At 36.3% G+C, this 21,135-nt stretch overlaps 3 protein-coding genes across 7 annotated transcripts; all 3 read right to left on the reverse strand.

Annotated features, from left to right (window-relative positions):
• Positions 1-333: 333 nt before the first annotated feature.
• LOC113707205 (NAD-capped RNA hydrolase DXO1) lies at positions 334-7,353 on the reverse strand. 2 transcript variants are annotated; one of them, XM_027229409.2, is made up of 13 exons: positions 6,774-7,351; positions 5,265-5,500; positions 4,893-4,958; positions 4,703-4,781; positions 4,487-4,566; positions 4,371-4,394; positions 3,815-3,939; positions 2,602-2,818; positions 2,456-2,509; positions 1,942-1,988; positions 1,668-1,752; positions 968-1,031; positions 334-756 (listed from the first exon to the last, which is right to left on the reverse strand). In XM_027229409.2, the coding sequence occupies exons 1-13, from the start codon at positions 7,234-7,236 to the stop codon at positions 653-655; spliced, it is 1,644 nt and encodes a 547-aa protein (XP_027085210.1). In that variant the 5' UTR covers positions 7,237-7,351; the 3' UTR covers positions 334-652. The 2 variants fall into 2 exon arrangements, with proteins under 2 accessions (XP_027085210.1, XP_071917704.1); XM_072061603.1 differs by lacking the exon at positions 4,371-4,394 and having other exon boundaries at positions 6,774-7,353.
• A 1,754-nt stretch (positions 7,354-9,107) lies between these two features.
• On the reverse strand, positions 9,108-12,864 carry LOC140013112 (pentatricopeptide repeat-containing protein At4g17616-like). Its single transcript, XM_072062197.1, has 2 exons — positions 12,471-12,864; positions 9,108-11,798 (listed from the first exon to the last, which is right to left on the reverse strand). The coding sequence occupies exon 2, from the start codon at positions 11,758-11,760 to the stop codon at positions 9,607-9,609; it is 2,154 nt and encodes a 717-aa protein (XP_071918298.1). The 5' UTR covers positions 11,761-11,798; positions 12,471-12,864; the 3' UTR covers positions 9,108-9,606.
• An 802-nt stretch (positions 12,865-13,666) lies between these two features.
• Positions 13,667-18,707, reverse strand: LOC113707484 (calcineurin B-like protein 1). 4 transcript variants are annotated; one of them, XM_027229836.2, is made up of 9 exons: positions 18,537-18,707; positions 17,696-17,882; positions 16,979-17,061; positions 16,742-16,801; positions 15,657-15,765; positions 15,495-15,547; positions 15,288-15,368; positions 14,084-14,196; positions 13,667-13,999 (listed from the first exon to the last, which is right to left on the reverse strand). In XM_027229836.2, the coding sequence occupies exons 2-9, from the start codon at positions 17,772-17,774 to the stop codon at positions 13,936-13,938; spliced, it is 642 nt and encodes a 213-aa protein (XP_027085637.1). In that variant the 5' UTR covers positions 17,775-17,882; positions 18,537-18,707; the 3' UTR covers positions 13,667-13,935. The 4 variants fall into 4 exon arrangements, with proteins under 4 accessions (XP_027085637.1, XP_027085641.1, XP_027085640.1 ...); XM_027229840.2 differs by having other exon boundaries at positions 17,696-17,848; positions 18,537-18,677; XM_027229839.2 differs by having other exon boundaries at positions 17,696-17,853; positions 18,537-18,676.
• Positions 18,708-21,135: the final 2,428 nt, after the last annotated feature.

Consider the following 21,135-nt stretch of genomic DNA (forward strand, 5'->3'; position numbering starts at 1 on the left):
GTGAAATGTCAATAATATCCTTTATTTAAAATTATATGTAAAATATTAATTTTTATTATATAAGCTTGATTAGACTTGATTGAGCTCGAATAGGCTCGATTAAGCTTGATTTGAATTAATTAGATTTAATTAAACTCAAGCTCGAGTAACGTAAATTGACATCAAATTCGAGCTCAAACTTGACTTCTAAAACTCGACGAGACAAGCTCGAACTTGATCTCGAGCTTAGTTATTTTACTTTGAGTCGAACTCGAGTAGTGACTCGAACGCACCCCTATTTGGCAGTGATGTAGAAGAATCTTTAATGCATTTGTGCATTTTATGCAGGGATCATTATTGGAAGATAAAGGAGTGTGTTGATACTATGATGCAAGAACAATAAAATTCTCCAGTTATGTCACGGAGTTCCCAGCAATCAACTCTGTAACACTGGCAGTATCTGGAGTCGTTGAAGTTCAAGCATACAACAGACTACATTATACTACTTCGTTTGGGAACTGGAGGTGGTAAAAACGAGAAAACAGAAAATTTTGTTACAACTTTCAAAAGCCGTCTCCATTCCGTTTTAACATGATAGTACTAGAGAAGTTTTCATCACAATTTGTATAATTATCTTGCAGTCTACTTTGTAGTCTATGAGGTTATTGGGTGGTCATAATTGGTCGACATGGTCAGTGATTGCATCTGGACAAGAGTCTGCTTGCAAAAGCTCCAGGCGTGTGAACGGCGGAGCAAACTGTAAAATGTAGTCTTCATCTGAAACCAAATAATTGAAAACCAATTAACTGTCTGGAACAAGCATTTTTTTATTGCTGACATCACAGACAAAAAGGCAGACAATCTTGAAACCAAAACCACCAAAGAAAAGGATGTTCCAAGGCTTCTTCAACATTTCCTCCTTCCATCTATTACCGCAGCAACCAAATAAAAACTTCGAATTGAATTAAAAGCATTAAGATGTTCTTACTCTCTTTGACTGTTCCATAAAGCCAGCATAACACCTCATCAGCAAATGCCAGGCACACTCCACCCTGCCAAGCCCGTTATTACAGTCAGGAATGAACAATTACATATAGCCATGAACATTGTCATTTTAATTGCCATCTTTGCAAAATACAAGGGCCCAAATAGGAAAGAGGGGGGAGGGCTGCCCACACAGTTCATGACAGGGGTCGTAAAGATGATGTGATATCACAAATTAATGATGACTGTGATTTTATTTTCTACATGAAATGCAGCATTTTCCCAGCTCATTGCTGTTACCTAGATTGAGTGGTGACAAAACTCCCAATCATATTTTCATCACAAAGAATATTTCCTCCCCCCCTCAACAGCAGGTGGGAAGCTCCAACCAAAACTATAAAAAAGAGTGAAAGGGAAAATGGGAGATATAATTTGAAGGAAATGTGAATGAGCAAAATCAAATTCTCTTCTCTTTTTCTTAACTGGCTCAAGTCACAGGATATGGTGATACCTTGACATATGGCTAGCAAAAGCCAAATTCATAACTTCTACAACACCTTAAGCTAAGCTATCCAATTTGGCATTAAATTCATTTTCCAGTGGACGAGATACAAAAGTCATGAAATACCACGAGGGTGCATTTAAATTACAACCTCAGAAAAATAATAATCAAATGATGAGAATGAAAGACTGGCATACCCTACCTGCCAGTAATTCTTCATTTTTACTCTTCCTGTAACCTCTTTGGTTCTTAGTCTTTCTGTTCGGACAAGTCGGCCACCATCATCTCTGAATCAAGAAAATATTATGAAAATAATCAATATCACTTGTGTTCTACCATGGTTTATTTACCTTCAGAACCTACTACTAGCTAATGAAACTGCATACAGCAAGCTGTCTCTTTTTGCAGGCTTAGAGAGACGGAGAAAAGATGTTATCCAACAAGAAAGGACAAGACCATTGTATCACATGAATTACCTAAATCCAATAACGATATAAGGTACACCAGCTAGAAAGGACTGGATCTGCAAGATAAGAGATAAAATTGCTTACATAAAGTCAAACAAGTTGAAAGACTACTAATCACAACATATACCCAAAATCTTAAACAAAAGAATCACAAATTTATCAGGAATGAGATCACTTTTACTTTAAAAGCCAAAAGAAACAAAAGAAAAAAAAAAGCACAAAAGAATCAGCTATTGAGAAACTACAAATGAAAGGACAATGCTGAAAAAAAAGGATAACGCTCCTACGAAATGACTACAATAAACGCTCTGTCTCAATAGTGCAACTTAGCTGTAAACAGAAAATGTAAGCTCATACAACTTCCACAAAGTATATAAACATCACCAGACAAGAAATCCATCATAAACAAAACAAGCAGATTTTGCATTCTTATGTACATGTTAACCACAAAAAGTAAAAACATTAGCAGACAACAACTGACAACTAGAAACAGGACACAAAATCCATACCAATGAATACATACCCAGAACTTAAGTAATTTTTCCCTCTCAAATCTTTCCTCAGTATGATAATCCAGCTGTAGACAGCAGATGAGATATGAAATTACATCAAAAATACTAAGGAAATGAAAGAGGAAAAGCAAAAACACAATTCCATCAGACTTAGCACCTCACGACTTGTCTTCAGTTCTACATAGAACCTCCTTCCATCATCAGTGGAATCACAGCAATCCATTTCAGCGCCCATCAATATGCGATGTGCTCCCAACTTGGTTTTAAGTACAGAGCAATACTCAACATTTGCATCAACATGATGAATCCCTTCTCCATCGCCTCTAGTTGGATCTTCTGTAGCAAGGCTCTCAAAACAGTAGCCCCAGTAACACCTAATTCAAGCAATGGCAGAAAGACTTAAGAAATATACAGTGGAGAAGAATGAAGAGGTGAAAGGCAAGGCTCTGATAGTAATCAAGTTATTCAGAAGTGCTGGTAAGGCAAATTCAACCCCCCCCTTCCCCCCCCAAAAAAAAAGGAAGAAGAAGAGAGAATGGTTTACGTCCGAGACAAGTCCAAAAATGTCACCTCTAAAGTCGAGAAGCATAGGAGAGCCTATATCTAGCCAATCCTCCCTTATCTTACCACATATGCCGCTCAATTACGAGTGCCATGAAAGGCAACTATCTACAACTACAAGAATTATTAGTATTGTTATTTATGTTTTGCCCATGGAAGATCACTGTGATGGTGTTAGAGATACGTTTAAAAACCGATTTTGCACATATTGGCACCTGTACATATTCATGTACAGACCACAGAGAGAGAACGAAGTCTTGATGATTTTAGTCTGACAGCTCTGACAGGACAACAAGAATGGTAATCTTATCAATTAAGGGAGTTTTATATTAACTTCTTTTTCTGTCTTTAGGTAAATTACATCAAACAAACCAAATTAATCCAAATGAAATAATGAATCAGTACATCACTGTATCAAGTTCCACGATTGTATTTCCATCTGCAAATAAAACATCACATCAACGTCTTGCCAAGAAACTAAATTTGCAGACTAACTTCCATGTCTGTGTGCTGATTCTCAGTGATTTAACTCCTGTTCTACTTCATTCTGCACAAAACCCTGCCTAAAAGAAAGCCAAAAAAAAAAAAATCTGGCCAGCATTGAACTCAAAATATGACTTTGACATTCAGGATCACAACAGCACAAGAAAAACAAGAGGTAACAGTGTCCAAATATTGAGGTGGCACCCATCCATCTTAGATAGACACCCACACCAGAAAAAAGTGAATTCTAGACATCCCCAGACTTTCTGATGAGAAACAGAGAAGTTAAAGAGTTGAATGATTTAAAAGTGATAAAGAAAATTTACCTTCGCCGCTCCAGCTCGCTTTGTGGCCTTTCTGGCAATTTATGCACGTCAAGATACACGACACCATTCCTTTTATGTACCCCCATCTCCCAAGGTTCATGCCTTATATAAGCAGTAGCCAATATCTACAAATTAATGAAATCATCTGTCAAGTAGCCAATAGTGGTCCATGGAATAAAATGGCTTGTAACTTGTATCATTTGATCAACATCACAGCCATGCAGTTACACTCATCAGAATATTAAACCTATATTCTAACACAACCTTAAAGCAACACTGATGAAAAATAGTCTTAGGAATGTTTCATACATTAATCAACAATGAAATGACCAGATCTAATCCAAAACTGGAACAACAAATTGTTTCATATCATGGTAACATTATTCTAAAATGCGCATCAATGACAAATTTTGATTCCATATTATCTAAAACGGGAAGAACATCTTTCATCTCATCCTTACTTCATTTTAAAATGCAAATCGATGACAAATTTTGCTTAGATCTTTTTGAGTAGTAGGAATAGTATTTTAATCAGCTACTAAAAATAACTACTTACCTTATTAAGGTTGTTGCGATACGTCTGCCACAAGAAAAAGAGAAGGGAACACATTATGTTTTCTGCCTTTGAAGTATATTTGCAATAAAATGCTTGACTAAGTGCAGATTTCTCACCACAAAGTGCATGTTTTGAAGTGGTATGTTTTTACTTCTTATGCAAGCCAGAAGATCACCAAAGCCCTCAGAGCCTAGATCTGGAACAATACCATCACATATCAAGCATCAATTATTGGCAGCGCATAAATGTTACCAATCCTAAAAGATATCTCCAGCGGTTTGAATCTTATGATAAAAAATTTCCATGTTATACACATTTCCTTGTAAGCTAACCTTTCTTTGGAATGAAAGTATCAAAACCTTCATTCAGGTCAAACCCAATATCTTGAGTAATGACACGCTTAAATAGTCTCTGAAAATTGTCAAGAAAGAAGCAATTTACATCAGCTAAACATCATCATCAAATATTCAAAATCAGACCTACTGCTAAGAAAAAATTAAAACTGTCAAAAGAGAGGTTTACCAAACTACGGTCATCAAAGAAGACATCCCCACCTTCTATGCGACTATAGCAAGCCAGCTCGCAAGGCTATATTTAATCACAAAATCAGACAAAGAACAAAACCAATCAGATAATCTCGTTTCATATAACGCGCGAAAGAAGGGCATACAACTCTTCTCCCAATTTATTTCACTGGATCTCAAGCTGGGAATGGCAGACAAATAGGGATAAAACAAATTGATTAGAAGGGCAAGCATCTTAACATGGCCAAATCCAGATATTAATGTCCACAAAACAACTAACAGAAATCGAAGTTATATGTTTCTATTCTCAGAACCAGAGCACTTCAAACCAAGAAAACTTGACGACACTAAAGAAGGAAAGTTAAATTACCTCCTGAAATGCTATGCATTTTCTTGCTAATGTTTGTTCACTCTTTGAAAATTTTAACTCAGAAACGAAGCGTTCATCACGAGGGGCATTAAAGAACTTTGGGCCACCAAAGTTGGGTCTTTGAGGATAAGGCCCAGGTCGAGGAAGCAGACCAGGTCCTCGGTTGTTGTGCTGCCAACGGCCACGTCCAAAACCCCCTCTCATATGGTTGTTAGTATTACGTATTGCAGGCAAAACTGCACATTAGGAAATTGAGTAATAACCATCTAGAACATCATTGAACTTATTATTCTTCTTTTCGAATTTTCCAAGCATGTCCATGTTTGCCTTTTTCAACTTTGACAAGACAGCATGATAGGGGCCTTGGGGATTAGAGGAAGGAGAGAGACTGATGGAGAGATCAAAACCATAATGCTGGCTCAAAACAAATTCAGATTTTCCTAATCACACATAAGATAGCAGATTAAATGCATTCCTAAAATCAGCAGAATACATTATAAATACTTAGGATTGCAACAATTTTGATGCCAATGCACCAATCCGCTCATCATACATTGTAAATCCAATTATTGAATGATAAAGAGTTCTGCTAAAAGCCCCAATTTCCAGAACACAGATAAAGCTCTTAACTTGATCTTGAGCAATACAACTTCAGATATATTTTAGCCAACCATCAAACCAACCACAGCAGTCAAAGAACCAAACACGAAGTTGATAAAAACAGCAGAACTTTGATAGCTAACAAAAGTAATACAACTTAAAGAGATGCAATCTGTATTTTGCATCGCGAAAAAAAACCCGCCAATAAGATCACAAACTCGCAAACTTGAATATATTTTAGCCGATCATCAAAAAGATCACAGCAATCAAATAACCAAATAGGGAGTTGATAATAATAGCTGGCATGCATACAACTAGAGAAAGCTCGCAATCATACAGTATTTTAGATAGCAAATTCACAAAAGAAGTCTTGCAACTAGGATCGCGCTCTCAGTTGGCCACCCTGTCCCACCCAAAAAAGAAAAAAAAAATCCAACAGTATTGAATGCAGAAGCTGCATACGTCATATTATCCAAACGTCATATTATCCAGCCAATAAACCAGAATATGCAGCCAAACTCATCTAGCGGAACATTCACTTGTACACCAGATTATGCTGCCAGACCCGTCCATCGCATCCCAAAAAGACCCAAGCGAAAAGAGAAAGGCATGCACTTTCCCAGCTCAATGTACAACCCAACTGATGTAAACACTCAAAAATGAAGACCCCAACAGCAGAAACAGTCCAAAATCTCAACTTTAATCCATCACAAGGTCCAACACTCAAAAACCCTACCAAAATCTTCCAAAAACCAATCAAACCACAAACACACACACACACACACACACACACTCCAGACAAAATTTGCAGAAGATGCCCAAGATCAACTTATCAGCTACCAATAAACCAAACAAATTTACTGATGCAAAGGGTGTAAAAAAATACTAACATAAAAAAGGAAAAATTACCAGGAACTGGGTAGGGACTATTAACAGGGGTTTTTCCATAATCCTCGTTATCCGACCCAAAAAGATCCTTGTCATCTTCCTCCTCATCCAAATTCTCATAATAATTTTCTTTACCATCATTATTATAATTCGTATCACTACTCCTATTATGATTAATATTACTGTTATCCCGCGACCTCACTTCTCCGCCATCGTTCTCGTTATCTTCTTCGCTTGCGCTGCTGCTTCTGCTGTGATTAGACGACGACGACCGAGAAGACGAGGCGGCCGATGAGGAGGCGCCGGCGGAGGAGGAGGCGGAGGATGAGGCGCCGGAGGATGAGGCCCCGGAGGAAGACGATGATTGGCGGGCTTGTTTTTGTTGGTGTTCTTCGTCTTCCTCGACGTCGTCGTTTCGGCAGTTTTGGTCGTCGTCATCGTCTTCCTCGCCGATTAAGTTCATTGCCTGCTGTGCAAAGTCCATTACAGGTTGTTCTGTGACTGTTGAGTTGAGTGCAAAGGAGAGACCGAAAAGATTCTATGAAACCAGTGAGCAGTAGAAACAACTTTTCCTTCCGCTGCCAGATCCCTCTTCTTTAAGTTATGGTTTTCTTTTCTTTTTGGTTTTTTTTTTTTAAAAAAAAACTTTTATTTGTTAATATGGCTCTTGAGTTACCAATTTCTAGATGGATTTTTTGACGAGTTTTAAATTTTTTTAACCTTAATTTTACTATAATCTCGAGCTCAAGCAAATGAGCTTGAGCATTTATTGAACCAAATTTAATGGTTTTCTTTTCCTTCTTTTTTTTTTTGGCTGAAAAGTTTACTTGTTAACGTTGGTCTTAAGTTACTAATATTAGCATTAAGGGCACACTCAATGTGTGTGTAATTTGAAAATAATTAAAATCGATTAATATTATATGAATTTTATTTTTCACATAAATACAATTTATATAAATTAATTAAAGAGCTTTGATTTATAAGGCTATATAATAATTTGCTAGTTACAAAAATTAAGTTAAAAATTAGATTTTATAAGGATATAATCGAAAGTTCAAAAAATGATAAAGCTTTGGCTTTATATATTGGATAGACGTAGAGATGTAGGTGAATTTTTTTTTCTAAGAGTTTAAATTTTTTTTTTTTTTTTGCCCTACTAAGACCATATAGGTTTTAACATGAGCTTGAGTTTTTACCAAACTTGAATAGTAGATAAGTCCATCAGATTTCCAAGTGAGTTTATAAACTTAATGAACATGAATGTTTATTTCGAATGAATTATCCAAAGAAGGAGCTATCACCAAAATGAGTTTAATTCAGGGATCGAATAGATTAGTTAAAAAACTACCGTTGAAAAAGAAATGCAAATATTCACTTCACTAGACCAATAACAGAATAAACTGACAATTAACCCTCTAACTAAGAATCAGAATATGCACGTCAATAAGGGCGTCAAAGGGTCGGGTATAAATTTTTTCGGGGTTGGATTGAAAAATAATTCCAATACTCGGATCCGGATTTGGATCCGTTTACTCTAATAAAAACAGGTCAAATACGAAATATAGGATTCCGACCTATATTCGACCCGAATCTGAACAATATATATGAATAATTATAAAATATAAATATTTCTAAATACATTCTTTCACTAAATTAACAATTTAATAATGACTTAGTAGATTAATTTATGGTTAGTTTTGGATTGGCTATTGCGAGTTATTTGTGATTTAATTTTGTAATTTGATTTGTTTAAGTTTAGAAATTGGATTTGTGATTGGTTTTGAATTTAATTTACGAATATTTAAATTTGAGCCTTTTAGATCCGGACCAATCCGGATCCAACCTGAATCCGTCGAACCCGGATCTGGGACTCTAAAGTCAAGACCCGTCCGATATACGAGTCGAATCCGAATCTACTACATAAAAATGGGTTTGGATTCAAAATTTTCGGTTGTGTTTGGATTGCATTTTCCATGATTTTTCATGGAAAATTACTGTAGCGATTTGATGTATGTGAAGGAAAAAGGTAATAGAGAAATGTGATCACGGAAAACGACGTAATTTTTCGACGGAACCGGCAATCCAAACAAGGCTTCAATTTCGACTCGAACTCAACCCATTGACACCCCTACACGTCAGACCTTCAAAGCTTCCATCAGACCTTCAAATCAGTAACGCTTTTTCCTCGTTGGCTTATTCTGAAGTCTCTAGTGAAAATATGCACTAGCAAATGCTATTGTATTGACTATACCCTTTTTTTTTTTTGTTGGTAATAACCATGCCTTTTTATTAACCAATACGTGGATAAGCAAATGTAACTATGGATGTGCCAGAAAGAATTTGGAAGTCTCGTGCTGCCGATTGAAAGACAGAATCTATTTCATTGATGTAGTCACAGATCATACATGTCAACACGAATTTTGAAAGTCACAGTGCACGGCATAAAAGACCCAATCAGTTTCATTGATGTACTATGAAAGGTTCAGTCAACTACACTTCCAGTGTGTCTAATGCACCAAAATCTGCAGCAATTGAGACATAGCCGATAATACTACTATACTTCCTGTCCTGTCTTCTTTGCATATTGAACTACCAAACCACCATGGGCATGTTCCTCTCCATTTGCCCCATCATTCAAGGACCTTCCAAAGTTTTACAAGCATTTAGGCAGCGATGGTTTTGATTGTGCTTCCCGTTTTACCATTTGCTACGACATATTTGTGCTACCCCACGAACTTCCAACTTATACGGTACCAACTAGGTTCAAGCTCTATATGTTGAGTTCATGGCTTAAACAAGTGGAAATAAAAGCCTGCTTTCAAAGATATCAAGTTCTTACACCATCCACATAAATCTAATTGATGCGAATCCAATTTCTGAATGCCCGCACGTGCTCAAGCCTCTTCATCTGAACCTCATTTCTCGCATTTGATGCTTTTAAGCTCCTGTAAAGATCCTTGTGAAACTTCAAGAATTCACATTTGCAAACCCACTTGTCCAGGTACATCCGGTTCTGTGTCATAAAAGCAATGACCTCCAGTACTCTCTCAAAATAACCTCCACGTATAAAGTTCAACAACAATGACTCGTATAGATCCCTGTGAACCATTGAATTACTTTTCTCCAAGTTCCTCTTGATATCACCCCATAAAATGGTGATTTCGCGATACATTCCCAGAGAAGAATACCCACTTATTAGATAGGCAAAAGTCAATACAGTAGGCTGAATCTTCATCTCTTGCATTCTTCGGTATGTCTTCATGGCATCCCCAATCATTTTGGCCTTCATAAAGAAATAGATAGATGAATTTAACTCATGAATCACGGTAGAAGGTGGAATTGATTTGGCCTCTTTTTTAATGTCATGGATGATAGCCTCAACCAAGTCTGATTTCCCTGCTACTCTTACTTTTTCAAAATTCAAGGTGCTTTCATCCTCCAACTCTAATCCATGTCTGGGGATAGGCAGCTCATTATATAGATTTGTCAACATACCAGCTTTCCTAATTTGTTTAACTAGTGCGTCTCCTTCCTCAAACATTTTTCTGTTGTAATATGCAGTCAACAAGGACACATATGAACCTTGGCCCAGGGAACTGCCTTCTGATTCCAAGTCATCCAAAATGTCATGAGCTGTCTGCAGCCATCCCAAATGAATACAAGCATCAATGACATCATGACACAAGTTATGAGAGTCTGAGGAACCCAGTTTACTTTGAATGTAATTAAGAAGCGTTGAAAGTTCATTTATTCTCTCACATCTCTTATATTCCCTCATCAGTTTTGTTACCGCATTGCTGCTGAGGACAAGTTTTCCATTCTTACTCAAAACAAGCTTTGGCTTTCCTTCCATTTTGATTACGGTATCCTTCTGAAGAAGTTCTGGTAGAATATGTAGTTTCAAACCCATCTTAAGATTGGGAGAGCCAATTGGGATAGTACAAGATTCCTTCCTTGCTTCCCGAGCAGGATTAGATTCTCCGTGCTGATACATATCCTTTATGAGTGCAGAAGCAGCATCAATGTCATTGAAAATGAAATGCAAGCTCAGCAAACTATCATAGAACTGTCGATAATGGGAAACCAAAGAAGCTGAAACAACATCGATATGTCTCTTATATTTTTTCAACTCATCCCTCATACAATTCATCTCATAAATCTGAGCAATAATCACAATACTGTGAGCATCAGCCACCACTCCAACTTCAGCCATCAACTCTATGATCTGCTGACCCTTGAGAGATGATTGATATCTAATACAAGCATCCAGAATAAGGTTAAATAGCATTGTATCTGGTTTTATCATCTTTGCAAAGTTAGATTTGCTTTCATTTAATTGCTCATAAAGATCACAAATCTCAGTCAAGATATTTGCTGCCAGAATTGCTCCCATTTCTGTCTTCACCATATGGAGAAACACCGACCCTAGTATATCCAATGGTGGGAAGCAATTTTTCTGTAGCATCAGTCTAAGAATCACAGAAGTCGGGGAAGGTATTTGAGCCCTTGCTAAGGAAAGGCAGAGCTTAGTCATTACATCCAGCCTAGGTAATGCAGATTTCTCTTTTGACATCGACAAGACTATATCAAATGCCCTACAAAGCCATGTGAAATCCAAAGAATAGGAGAATTCAGTTATCAATTGCCTCATGATGGAGTCTTCAGGAAAGCCATACAGGCGTTTGAAATCCTTGTAAGTTTCCCAAGCTTCATCCACCTGATGATCCTTCAATACATTTTCAAGCTTTTCTAACAGGATTGCATGAGAAGATCCTTCCCAGCCTAGCTTCGCTGGCTTTATACAAGTAGAAGAATCTTTGAAAGCCAAGCTTTTGGTAAGATTATCACATGCATTTAACAGTCCATCCTCATCCACTTTATTGCTTGAAGCATAATATCTGTGAAAGACGGACTTTAAGCTAGTGTTTGAGGCAATGCCAATGACGGACCAATAGCTCTTGATCAAGAAGGGACGTAACAGAATTGCCTTCTGGCGACATTGTGCCATTTACAGAAAAAAAAAAATCATCTGAAAACAGAACGTTCCTGCAGAAATGAAACTGCCAAATTCAAACCCATGAACTATAATTAACTGCCTCCACTATGCAAGACTGGCAACTTGGCCTGCTTTTCCACGAGAAAACAAAAAAGCCTATCCACAAAATTCAGCCAGGATGCCAGATTTTTATTAGTAAGTCCCCCCCCCCCCACCCACCCCCAAAACAAAAAAAAAGGACTTCTACTGGATATATTAAATTTTAACTATATTTCAGCTCAAAGGCTTTCTAAAAGAAAGCAAAATGAATATCTCGTCCAGAAATGTTAGCCCCTTATAAAGGTGAAAACTAACTGAAAATCCTTGCGCTGAAAATTCTTTAAATCCATAAAGAGAAGAACTCTTTTTAATGTTTCACCACTACCCAAATATTTGATAATCAAAGCTGCATACTGATCAAAGTTCAGGGTCCAAGGTTAAAACTGTAATACCACAATACAATATGAAAGCCAATATTTTGGCAGATTGTGAAGAATAAAAACAACCCAGATCAAGTAAGAGTTCGAAATATGTCATAATTCCAAAACACAGTGAAGAACAGGGGGTCGCTCTTCATTGAAGCATTTAAACAAACAGGAAGTGACATTAAGTAAGACATGAAAGACAGAATATTTTGCCCATTACAGTATAATGTAAATGATAGAAAAAGTGAGCCCATTTACCGATCAGAACTAGTTGTGCAGCTGCGGCGAGTCTTCAGTTGATGTGGATTTGTCAAAAGGGCTATGAGTAGCCACGAAGCAGAGTGATCATCTATCCGTAATATTTGAGGGAACTCCGGAAAACAGACAACAAATAATTAATGGCACATTTGTCTCCCAAATGTTGTATTTTGTGTTTGTAATGTGCTGCCAATGGTACAACTGGAATGACTTCGGAGTTAAATGGGTATATATTGTGTCTTCATAAACCTGCCATTAGAGAGTGTAATAGTAATAGTCTCCATGCAATGCACCCACGCCCACGGAGGGTAAAGTGTTTTGTAGTTAAAATGTGAAAGTGAATTCTCTACCCTAACTATATTAATATATTCAAGTGGTTGACTAATGATATAGGGTCAAACTGTAACTAAATTGTTATATTCAACTAGTTAATTTGTGGAATAGGATTGAGTATATATATAGGTAGAGCTGTAAACGAGTTCAGCGTCTCATGTTTGAGTTTTGTTGTTCGGTGTTCGTTAGATAATATTCCAGCTCCAAATCTATGTTCATATTTGGCTTATTAAGCAAAATTCTACTTTGAATTCGAGTTCGAGTTCAATTTGTTTAATATAAATGAGCCGTTTGCGAACAATTAGGTCTATGTTCGTGAACAATTAAACTTGAAATTAGAAATCAAGAATACATATTAATCATAAATTTTGTGAAATAACAATTAGACCCATATCGTTTAAATTCACTAACGAGTTTATGTTCGTTCAATTACTTAATTGAGTTAAAATATTTGTTGGAACTCGATTTATATAAAATTTTGAATGAGCTATTATCAAACATGAACAGGCCTAAACGAGCTAAACTAACAAACAATTAGATTCGTTTGATCTAACCTCGGCGAAGAAATAAAACTGAATTAAATCTTAGCTCTCTTGTATTTCGAAGAAGTAAAACAGAATTACATTAGCAAACAAAACATATTACTCTCCTTACGATGCATCAAGATGCATATGCACTAAAAATAAAACTCACTTTTTATGTAGACCATGATGCATGGTTTGGAAACATTTTGCTCTCCATTAGTGAAGGATTTGTATTTTGTTGCATGGGAAGGAGTTGAAAGTGAAATTGGCTGATTAATGCATCAAGTAAAACAAACAAACAAACAAAAAAAGTAAGAAAGAAAGATGTGTCCTTCACTGTTTAAAAGAAAAAAATCAACAAGCATATTATTATCAGTGAACTCCATTAACAGTAAATCAGGCTACAAAATTCCATTCAGAACACAATATACAGTGAATAGCTGAACAATGAATCGCTGAACAATGGCACAACCATCTCAGTCAAATAAGGCATCACTGGTATCGACTGAACCCTCCTCCATCATACAAATGGCTGCTCCTAGTGAGTCGCAACTTAAAATAACTGGCGAACAAGGAACACTAGAGTGCTAAAAAGGATCGTGCCCTAACTACGTAGCAATCTCGTCAACCTCAGAATGAAACACAAAACTTGGGAACGTAGTAGTTATATCCCTGCATTTAGTCAAATAAATAATACAGTCAAACATCTGAAATCATAGGCATTTGGGTGCAAACAAGAAGGTTAACACAAGTTACCTCAAGTAAGGGAGTGTCATTATCTTGAGCAAGGAAGGGTTTCTGGTCACGAAGTTGTGCCATTCAGATTTATCTATCTTACCATCCCGGTCTGGATCAGCTTCATTGAATGTCTGTTCAAAAATTATCAGCAAACTGCTGAGTATTATTTCTGCAGTAAAACTCACCAGAGGAAAACCAGAACATAAACAAAGATCAGGTAAAAGTTGGGAGATAAGATTTAGGCCTATTGTCAACAGCTTATAAAAAGCTATAAGCAGCCTCTCTCTCTCTCTCTCTCTCTCTAAGTATCAGCAGCTTTGTCGAAAATGGAAAATACAGATATTGAAAATCAGGCATTGGGTTGTTTGTGAATTTAGCTTTTCAAATCATGATAAACAAAAAATGCACAAATTTTTCAACACATGTTCAGTACTACCTGCTGTTTCAACTTGAAATAATCTAATTATAACTTACTTTTAAGCCGTCAAAAGCAAGCCCCTCTATCATATTCATATACCATCATTCTTTCCATAAATATCGGACAAGTTAGGCAATATTGTGATTCAAAAGAATATATTCGACCTTATCCAACAATGAGATGATATTTTTTACACACGGCACATTCCTCTGAACCTTATGCTACTATGAATAGCCACACGCTTCTATGGTATTTAATGACCATATACAACTACGCTACCTACTTCAAACTCCAACAAGTAAAAAGAGAGTTTTTGGGGTTGGTTTTTTGGTGGGGGAGGGAGTAAGGATTTATCAGTTTAAAATATAGAATACTTCAGTAAAAACAGCCAAAGGTATTAATGTATGAGAACATTCAAATTAGCCCTAAAAAATCTAACTTTTCCCAACATTCTAATTTTGAATAGTTTGTCGCAAAAGTTGTAACTAATAGATGGAGACAGATGAAGAGACTCAGAAGAAGATAGTAATCATGCATTTCACTTTTTCCAAGTGGATACATATTTTGGGACTTTCAAAAACAGAGATCTGAACATTTAAGGGGACAGGATAGATAATTGCGTGAACATCTTTGAGAGGAAGAGAAATACTCTAAACAGGAAAGAATAACATTTTTTACATAAGAACCCATTATGACGCATCCAAGCACCCGAGGCAAGCATCACAGGCAAGAACACTTGCCCACCCTAAAGCACTTGACACAAAGCACAACCAAATAAGTTGTACATAAATGTTGTAAACTTACCTTATCCAATATGATCTCAATAGTTTCATCAGCCAACTTCATCTCGGACTCGCACAAAAGAGCAATTAGCATTTGCTTAACCTGCAAAATTCACAGACTATAAAGAAGCCTTCATAAAGACTACATTGAAAGAATAAATACACGACATGGACACAAGTTGTTCAGATCTCATGGACAGATTTGACTTTAAAATTAAGAAACACATACCTCTTGTCGTTCAATATATCCCGTGTCATCCAAATCATAAAGCTTAAATGAAACTGCAATGTCACAACAAAGTATGCCTTGGTAAATATTCACAGAATGCAATTCTTCTTTATCTTATAAATACCTAATGAATGAAATAGTTTTCAGAATTGCTGAACTTACAATTAATTTTATCATCCTGTGCAGCATTCGGGTGGAAAACATTGAGTGATCTGACAAAGTCACCAAAATCAATAACACCTTTATGCTTCACATCAAAGAGCTCAAAAATCTGCAATTGAAATTTGTCACACCATTAGCATGCAAAATTGCAGAGATGGGTAGGCAACAACAGGCACATGGAAACGGAAGCCACAAAAGCTTGCAACATCCATGCTATATTTAAATTGCAAGTGTCCTTTCACACATTTACCATATCCATGCACATGGGTTGCACACAAAAGCCAGAATTTCTTGCTAAAGAAGAACCTTCTGGGAAATACCGATGCAACAAGGCAGACATTACTGCTGCATTTTGAGGATAAAAAAGGATTTTCAAACTTGAACAATCTACAAATACATTCCTCAATACAGCTTTGCATGTTTAAATTTGGTCCAATTCCCAAACATCTAACTCCTGCCCATGAACCAGTACCTCAAATCTGGCATTTGAACTCTACTTCTTATTGCAACTATGTTGCATGTAGAAATAGAAGTAGACTAGGCACAGAAAGAAACAGCTTCTCCATGAAAGGGTATCTGGTCCGAGCAGTGTTGCAAGTTAGCAAAGCAATTCCCTCATTTTAATGAGCAATCAGCTTTGATGGAAGTCAGGTAGATAATTTGCACAGAATTAACCAGTCATAAAACAGTACACAAAGCTTGCCTAGGAAAAAAGCATTTCTTTGGGAGGGAAGAATCAATTAAAATGCATCTTTTGCTGCCAAGAATTTAAAGTGTATTAACCTGTAGACCCCCCACATATGCAATCTGCACACGGAAAATGAAGCGACTATGGTACACCAAACATTCCAGATCACAACGAAAGAAACATGATAGAATAAATTTGTTAAACAACATAAAACATGATGAATAACAGCCCAGCTAAATTAGTTTGCCAATTTGGATTACAGCAGTTTCAGTATACATGCATATTTCAGGATGATTTGACAAGATCAATAACACAGACATGGATTCAAATCACCCAAAGTAACCGTCAGAGGTCGAACCAGATTTCAAATTGATCAAAACATTCTGAAAATTCTTACCCTATTAGCAAAAAGATTTTCTTTCTTCCTGTTCTTGAACAATGCCAATTGAAATTCTTCCTGCATATCCAAAATTTCAATGTCATTTTAGACTGAAACCCCTTCGCATACTCCTTTATAACTCTTAAGCACTTAAGAACCAGAAGTGTACCGGTAGAATGAAGCCACTACATATAGCCTTAACAATAGCCCCTAAACTGTATGAATAAGGTGCTTCTCAAATTTTTATAAAATTACCTTATTTATCAGCCCATCATCAATCACAGAACTGCTAATGCTCTTGAATAGCTCAAACAATGCTTCAACTTCACTAACAGTAACTGAAAAAGCAATGAAAAGACTTGCGTCTTAATCTCTGTACTCAACGAAAATAAAAATAAAATAAAAAATCACCAACATGCCCAAAGAAAATGACTGTAAACGAAGAAGCAAAGATATAACTAGTTAAACATTATACCCATAGAAAGGAGATTTAGGGAATGCTGTCATTTCTATCCACGTCTGAATAAGGAGCTCCTAAGCTAGATCAAACTTTACCAATTAAAAAAAAAGTTACAGATTAATTCAGCATACACTCCTAAACTATGTTTCAATGTTGACTTCAACACAGTCTTTGTAATACACTCAATTACCTCTCTCTCTCTCTTCCCCCCGCCCCCTCCCAAAAAAGATAAAAAAGAAAACTTCAAAGGAAGCTGAAGCTATATTTAAGCAAAACAAAATCCAGTCATATTAAATATGTTCTGAAAGAGGTAAAATAAGCAAATATAGAGCTGTAGTTAAAAATTGAGATCCTCCGGCTACTGCTCTTCATCTTCTCCAGAAAAATAAAAAAAGAAAAGCAATGCAAGGATTATAACGTTTCTTACTAGCAAATGAAACAATCAACTAAAGGGAGAACATAAAAAGAGCCAATTAACCTTACAATTACAAATCAATCATGAATCAACTTACAAGCTGTTTGTGAAGCAAGAGTTATCGGATCTTCATATCCAGGAAACTGTTTCCTCGCAGTTGATTGAAAACAGCCCATTTACTTAAAACTCGAAGCAGAACAACACGGCAGGCAGAGGAAGCACACCACTAGACAATCGCCTAGCGCCTAGGCTTCACTACAACATATCATCAAAACCATCTTAACCTTGCAAATAACAAGAACCCATTTCCAAGCACCAAACACACCAGACCATTAGTACACAAATCATGCCCCAAACAAAAATAAAACAATTTTAACTTTACCAACTTCCTGATAATAAAAAAAACTAACAAGAATCACTAATGCAAATGCGATCATAGTTTTCCATCTACCATTAAATCCCCTCAAGAGTTATGTAGATGAACTTTCTGAAATTATGAATACTTTTGTTTTGTCAATTCCAGGAAAGATCAGAACTTGAAATTTGGCTGGCCAAAACCTTGTACAAGATTAAAAGAAGAAACAGCTCAAAGCTGGGAAAGTCAACTTTAAATTCCAATGGAATATTCTTCTTCTTTTTCAAATTTCTTCCCCATCACTCATTCCTTCTATTCGAATCCTAAATTCCATGGATTGTCAAGAATGCATTTTCCAGCCCTCCCATCCTACTATTGACCAATATCCCAAAAAGATCATTTCTTGAACTTTCATCACACACAAAAAAAAAAAAGAAAGAAAGAAAGAAAAACCCAGAAATCCAAATGCAAAACCCAGATCAAAAAAAGAAAAACCCCAAAGGAAAAAAGAACAAATTTTTAGGCCAAATCTGAAACAAAAATGCAGAATTAAAGGAAATAAAAAAGAAAATTAGCAACCTACCAGAAATAAAGCAGGCCAAAAGCAGAGGCCTGGCTCAAAGACAATGAATAATTCTCTTTTAGAGGAAAGAGGAAGAAGAGAAGCGCTTTCGTTAGTTGAAAAAAGGAGACAAGAGCCGGCTGAATGGAGAGGTTTATAGAGGCCCCTCCAAGGTCCGAGTCCGACCCAATTGGTCGGCAAAGTTATACTCCGCTATATATATAGTTCGGGCCGAGCTGGTCGGTAGGATTCTACGTTTGAATTTTGTGTGGTTTGATGGACGGTTGAGATTGATTGAGCCTGAGGCCCAAGAAAAAGCAAAGTTTGATTTTTGGAAAAAGCCGCCGATTAGGAGGAAACGCGAAGTACAGAGGAGTAAAAGGTCTACCATAAAAAGCCAAAAAGGAGGAGGCGACTCGGGGAGTGTGAAGTCACGCGTGGATTAGGAGAGTGGGGATGAAGCGGACTGTCCTTTTGGAATTTGGAGTGAACGGAATGTATTTCATTTGTGGTAAATTAATTAAGATGGTGATTAGATTAGTGACCATTATATTAATTGCATAGTTCAATACGTTTGATTCTAATTAGGATTTGTCAGATTGGTTCACGTGTGGCCATTTGAGTGGAGTAATTTTTTTTTTTTAATTTTCTGGAGGATCGTGCTTGTTTGGCACCTTTGTTTTTCCTCTGGTTTTATTAAACAAGTTTTTTTAACAACACTTTTGTTACACGAACCCTTAAAAAATATACTAATTTTTTAAAATACACATCTTAAAATATCCGACACATTTAATTCCTCTTCTACTGCCATCGTCCCTAACCAATTGTAACTCAGCCTACCGCCGCGGCAGCTTTATGCCGGCGCAGGTCACCCTCCATCATTTTTTTCCTCTCTCTTTCTCTTTCCCCCTCTCCTCCTTCCTCCCTCCTCTCCTCTCTCCCCCGCCCTAAGATTGTCAAAGGAAAAAATATGGGGTTTATCCTATATATTTAAATCTGAAAAAAAAATCCCATCAAATATGATTTTTATGAATTCTACCTTTTCTTTTCTTTTTCGCTGCATGCATGTTTTGTTTCACGGCTCATCTTTAATTTTATTTTTTACGCCCTAATGAGATCTATTTAGAGCTATCAAATATGTAATACGGTTTCCTATCAACAGTTTATTTTTTTTACACCCTAATGAGGTCTATTTAGATCTCTTTGCTTATACTTTTTTCGGTTGTTAATTGTTATCAATTGTGTTTATTCACTTTTTTTTGGCTCTCAACTGTTCATATTAGATTATTCTCCTTGCATTATTGAAGTGCATCTAATGATGAACAAACCAATTTTATTTTTCAAACTATTATATTATTTTGCAAGCTTAAAGTGCAGTTTCTTTCAATTAAGTACCAACAGACATATTGAATGATATCATAGCCAATGGGACTTGTAGACTTTTCTTTCTAACATTTTTTTTCTTTTGAATCTTAAACCCAAAACACATTTAAAAACCACCAAATTGTCTGTTGTAGCAAGGAAATGGAAAGGCTTAACTATTCATAAATCATACACTTATGTCGGCAGGACGGATTAGTTAATTAATTGTCTTTGCTAAATGGCTTGCCATGTGCTATGCTCTTGTTTTCTCCATACTTTTATCCCTTTGGAGCTTGTAGAAATTATTATTCTAGATCAAGATTCTAAAGACTATTACTTGTAGACTTCTATCTTCTATACTCTTGGATTCTTTGGCACTTGCATGCATGTGAAAATTCTCCAGTCTTCTAGATAAGGGTTTAACGACTTCAATTTGTCGAAATTTGATTGCGGACTAGGGCTTGTGATTTAAGATTTTGGAAAACATTGCAGCTTGGGATTTATTTGTTCTCCAACTAGGAAAATGTGGATGAGAAACTACGAGACTGAGATAATTTAGAGCTTTGTTTCTTTGATCTTTTTTCACCCCTCGTTTCTTTACAATGTCAGGTGACTAGTTCTATCAGCATCCTCTAACTTGACATTAAAAAGTTCTACATTAGCCATGTTTTGTTAAAACAAAGATTAAGTTGATTAATTATGACAGGGAAGAAACTAAATTGGACCATATCCCAAAGATGAAGGACTAAACAGATAATTTTTCTAATATTGTGGTGATAGGAAAAAAAGATGATACAATAATATATTTATGGCTCAAGAAATTAAAATGGAATCACTTATGAATTAGGTCCAACAAATGAAACTTTTGAAGTTGATCAATTCTTTATTTTTGTGAGAAAGATTTTCGAAATTGATGTTCAACTACATGTATCTATATAAACAATTTTTTCAGTTTCTCAACTACTCTAACGGGCAAAGGCCCTTCCAAGGCAGTCGAACTGGTCTCACTAAGAGTTGTACACTTGAGATCCAGTATTCGAGCCTTGTAACAAAAATGGGGAATAATCCGACAATCCGAATAAGGGTTGGGGCCTGAAGTGGGGCCAGGTCTTTTTTTTGACCAAAAAAAAAATAACGGGCAAAGGTGTCCAAGATAATTGAACCATCAAATCAATAATATCTTTCTTGAACGGATAATATTCTTTTTGTTTGGTTTATCTGTTGAAGTTTGACATTTTGCCAAGAATTTTGGTGTTCC

Source organism: Coffea arabica, chromosome 8e (assembly GCF_036785885.1).
Source record: "Coffea arabica cultivar ET-39 chromosome 8e, Coffea Arabica ET-39 HiFi, whole genome shotgun sequence".
Taxonomy (NCBI): Eukaryota; Viridiplantae; Streptophyta; class Magnoliopsida; order Gentianales; family Rubiaceae; genus Coffea; species Coffea arabica.

Bases quoted from the DNA above. Each gene is read 5' to 3' on its own strand.
- LOC113707205 (XM_027229409.2), bottom strand. From the start codon at position 7,236: ATGGACTTTGCACAGCAGGCAATGAACTTAATCGGCGAGGAAGACGAT. The intron at 4,959-5,264 runs GTAATTTAACTT...GATTAAATATAG, and splicing joins AATGCATAGCATTTCAGGAG to CCTTGCGAGCTGGCTTGCTA. The intron at 1,989-2,455 runs GTATGTATTCAT...CTTATCTTGCAG, and splicing joins AAAAATTACTTAAGTTCTGG to ATCCAGTCCTTTCTAGCTGG.
- LOC140013112 (XM_072062197.1), bottom strand. From the start codon at position 11,760: ATGGCACAATGTCGCCAGAAGGCAATTCTGTTACGTCCCTTCTTGATC.
- LOC113707484 (XM_027229836.2), bottom strand. From the start codon at position 17,774: ATGGGCTGTTTTCAATCAACTGCGAGGAAACAGTTTCCTGGATATGAA. The intron at 16,802-16,978 runs GTAATTTTATAA...TTGGATATGCAG, and splicing joins ATGATGGGCTGATAAATAAG to GAAGAATTTCAATTGGCATT. The intron at 14,197-15,287 runs GTAAGTTTACAA...ATTTTTGAACAG, and splicing joins TTGAGATCATATTGGATAAG to ACATTCAATGAAGCTGATCC.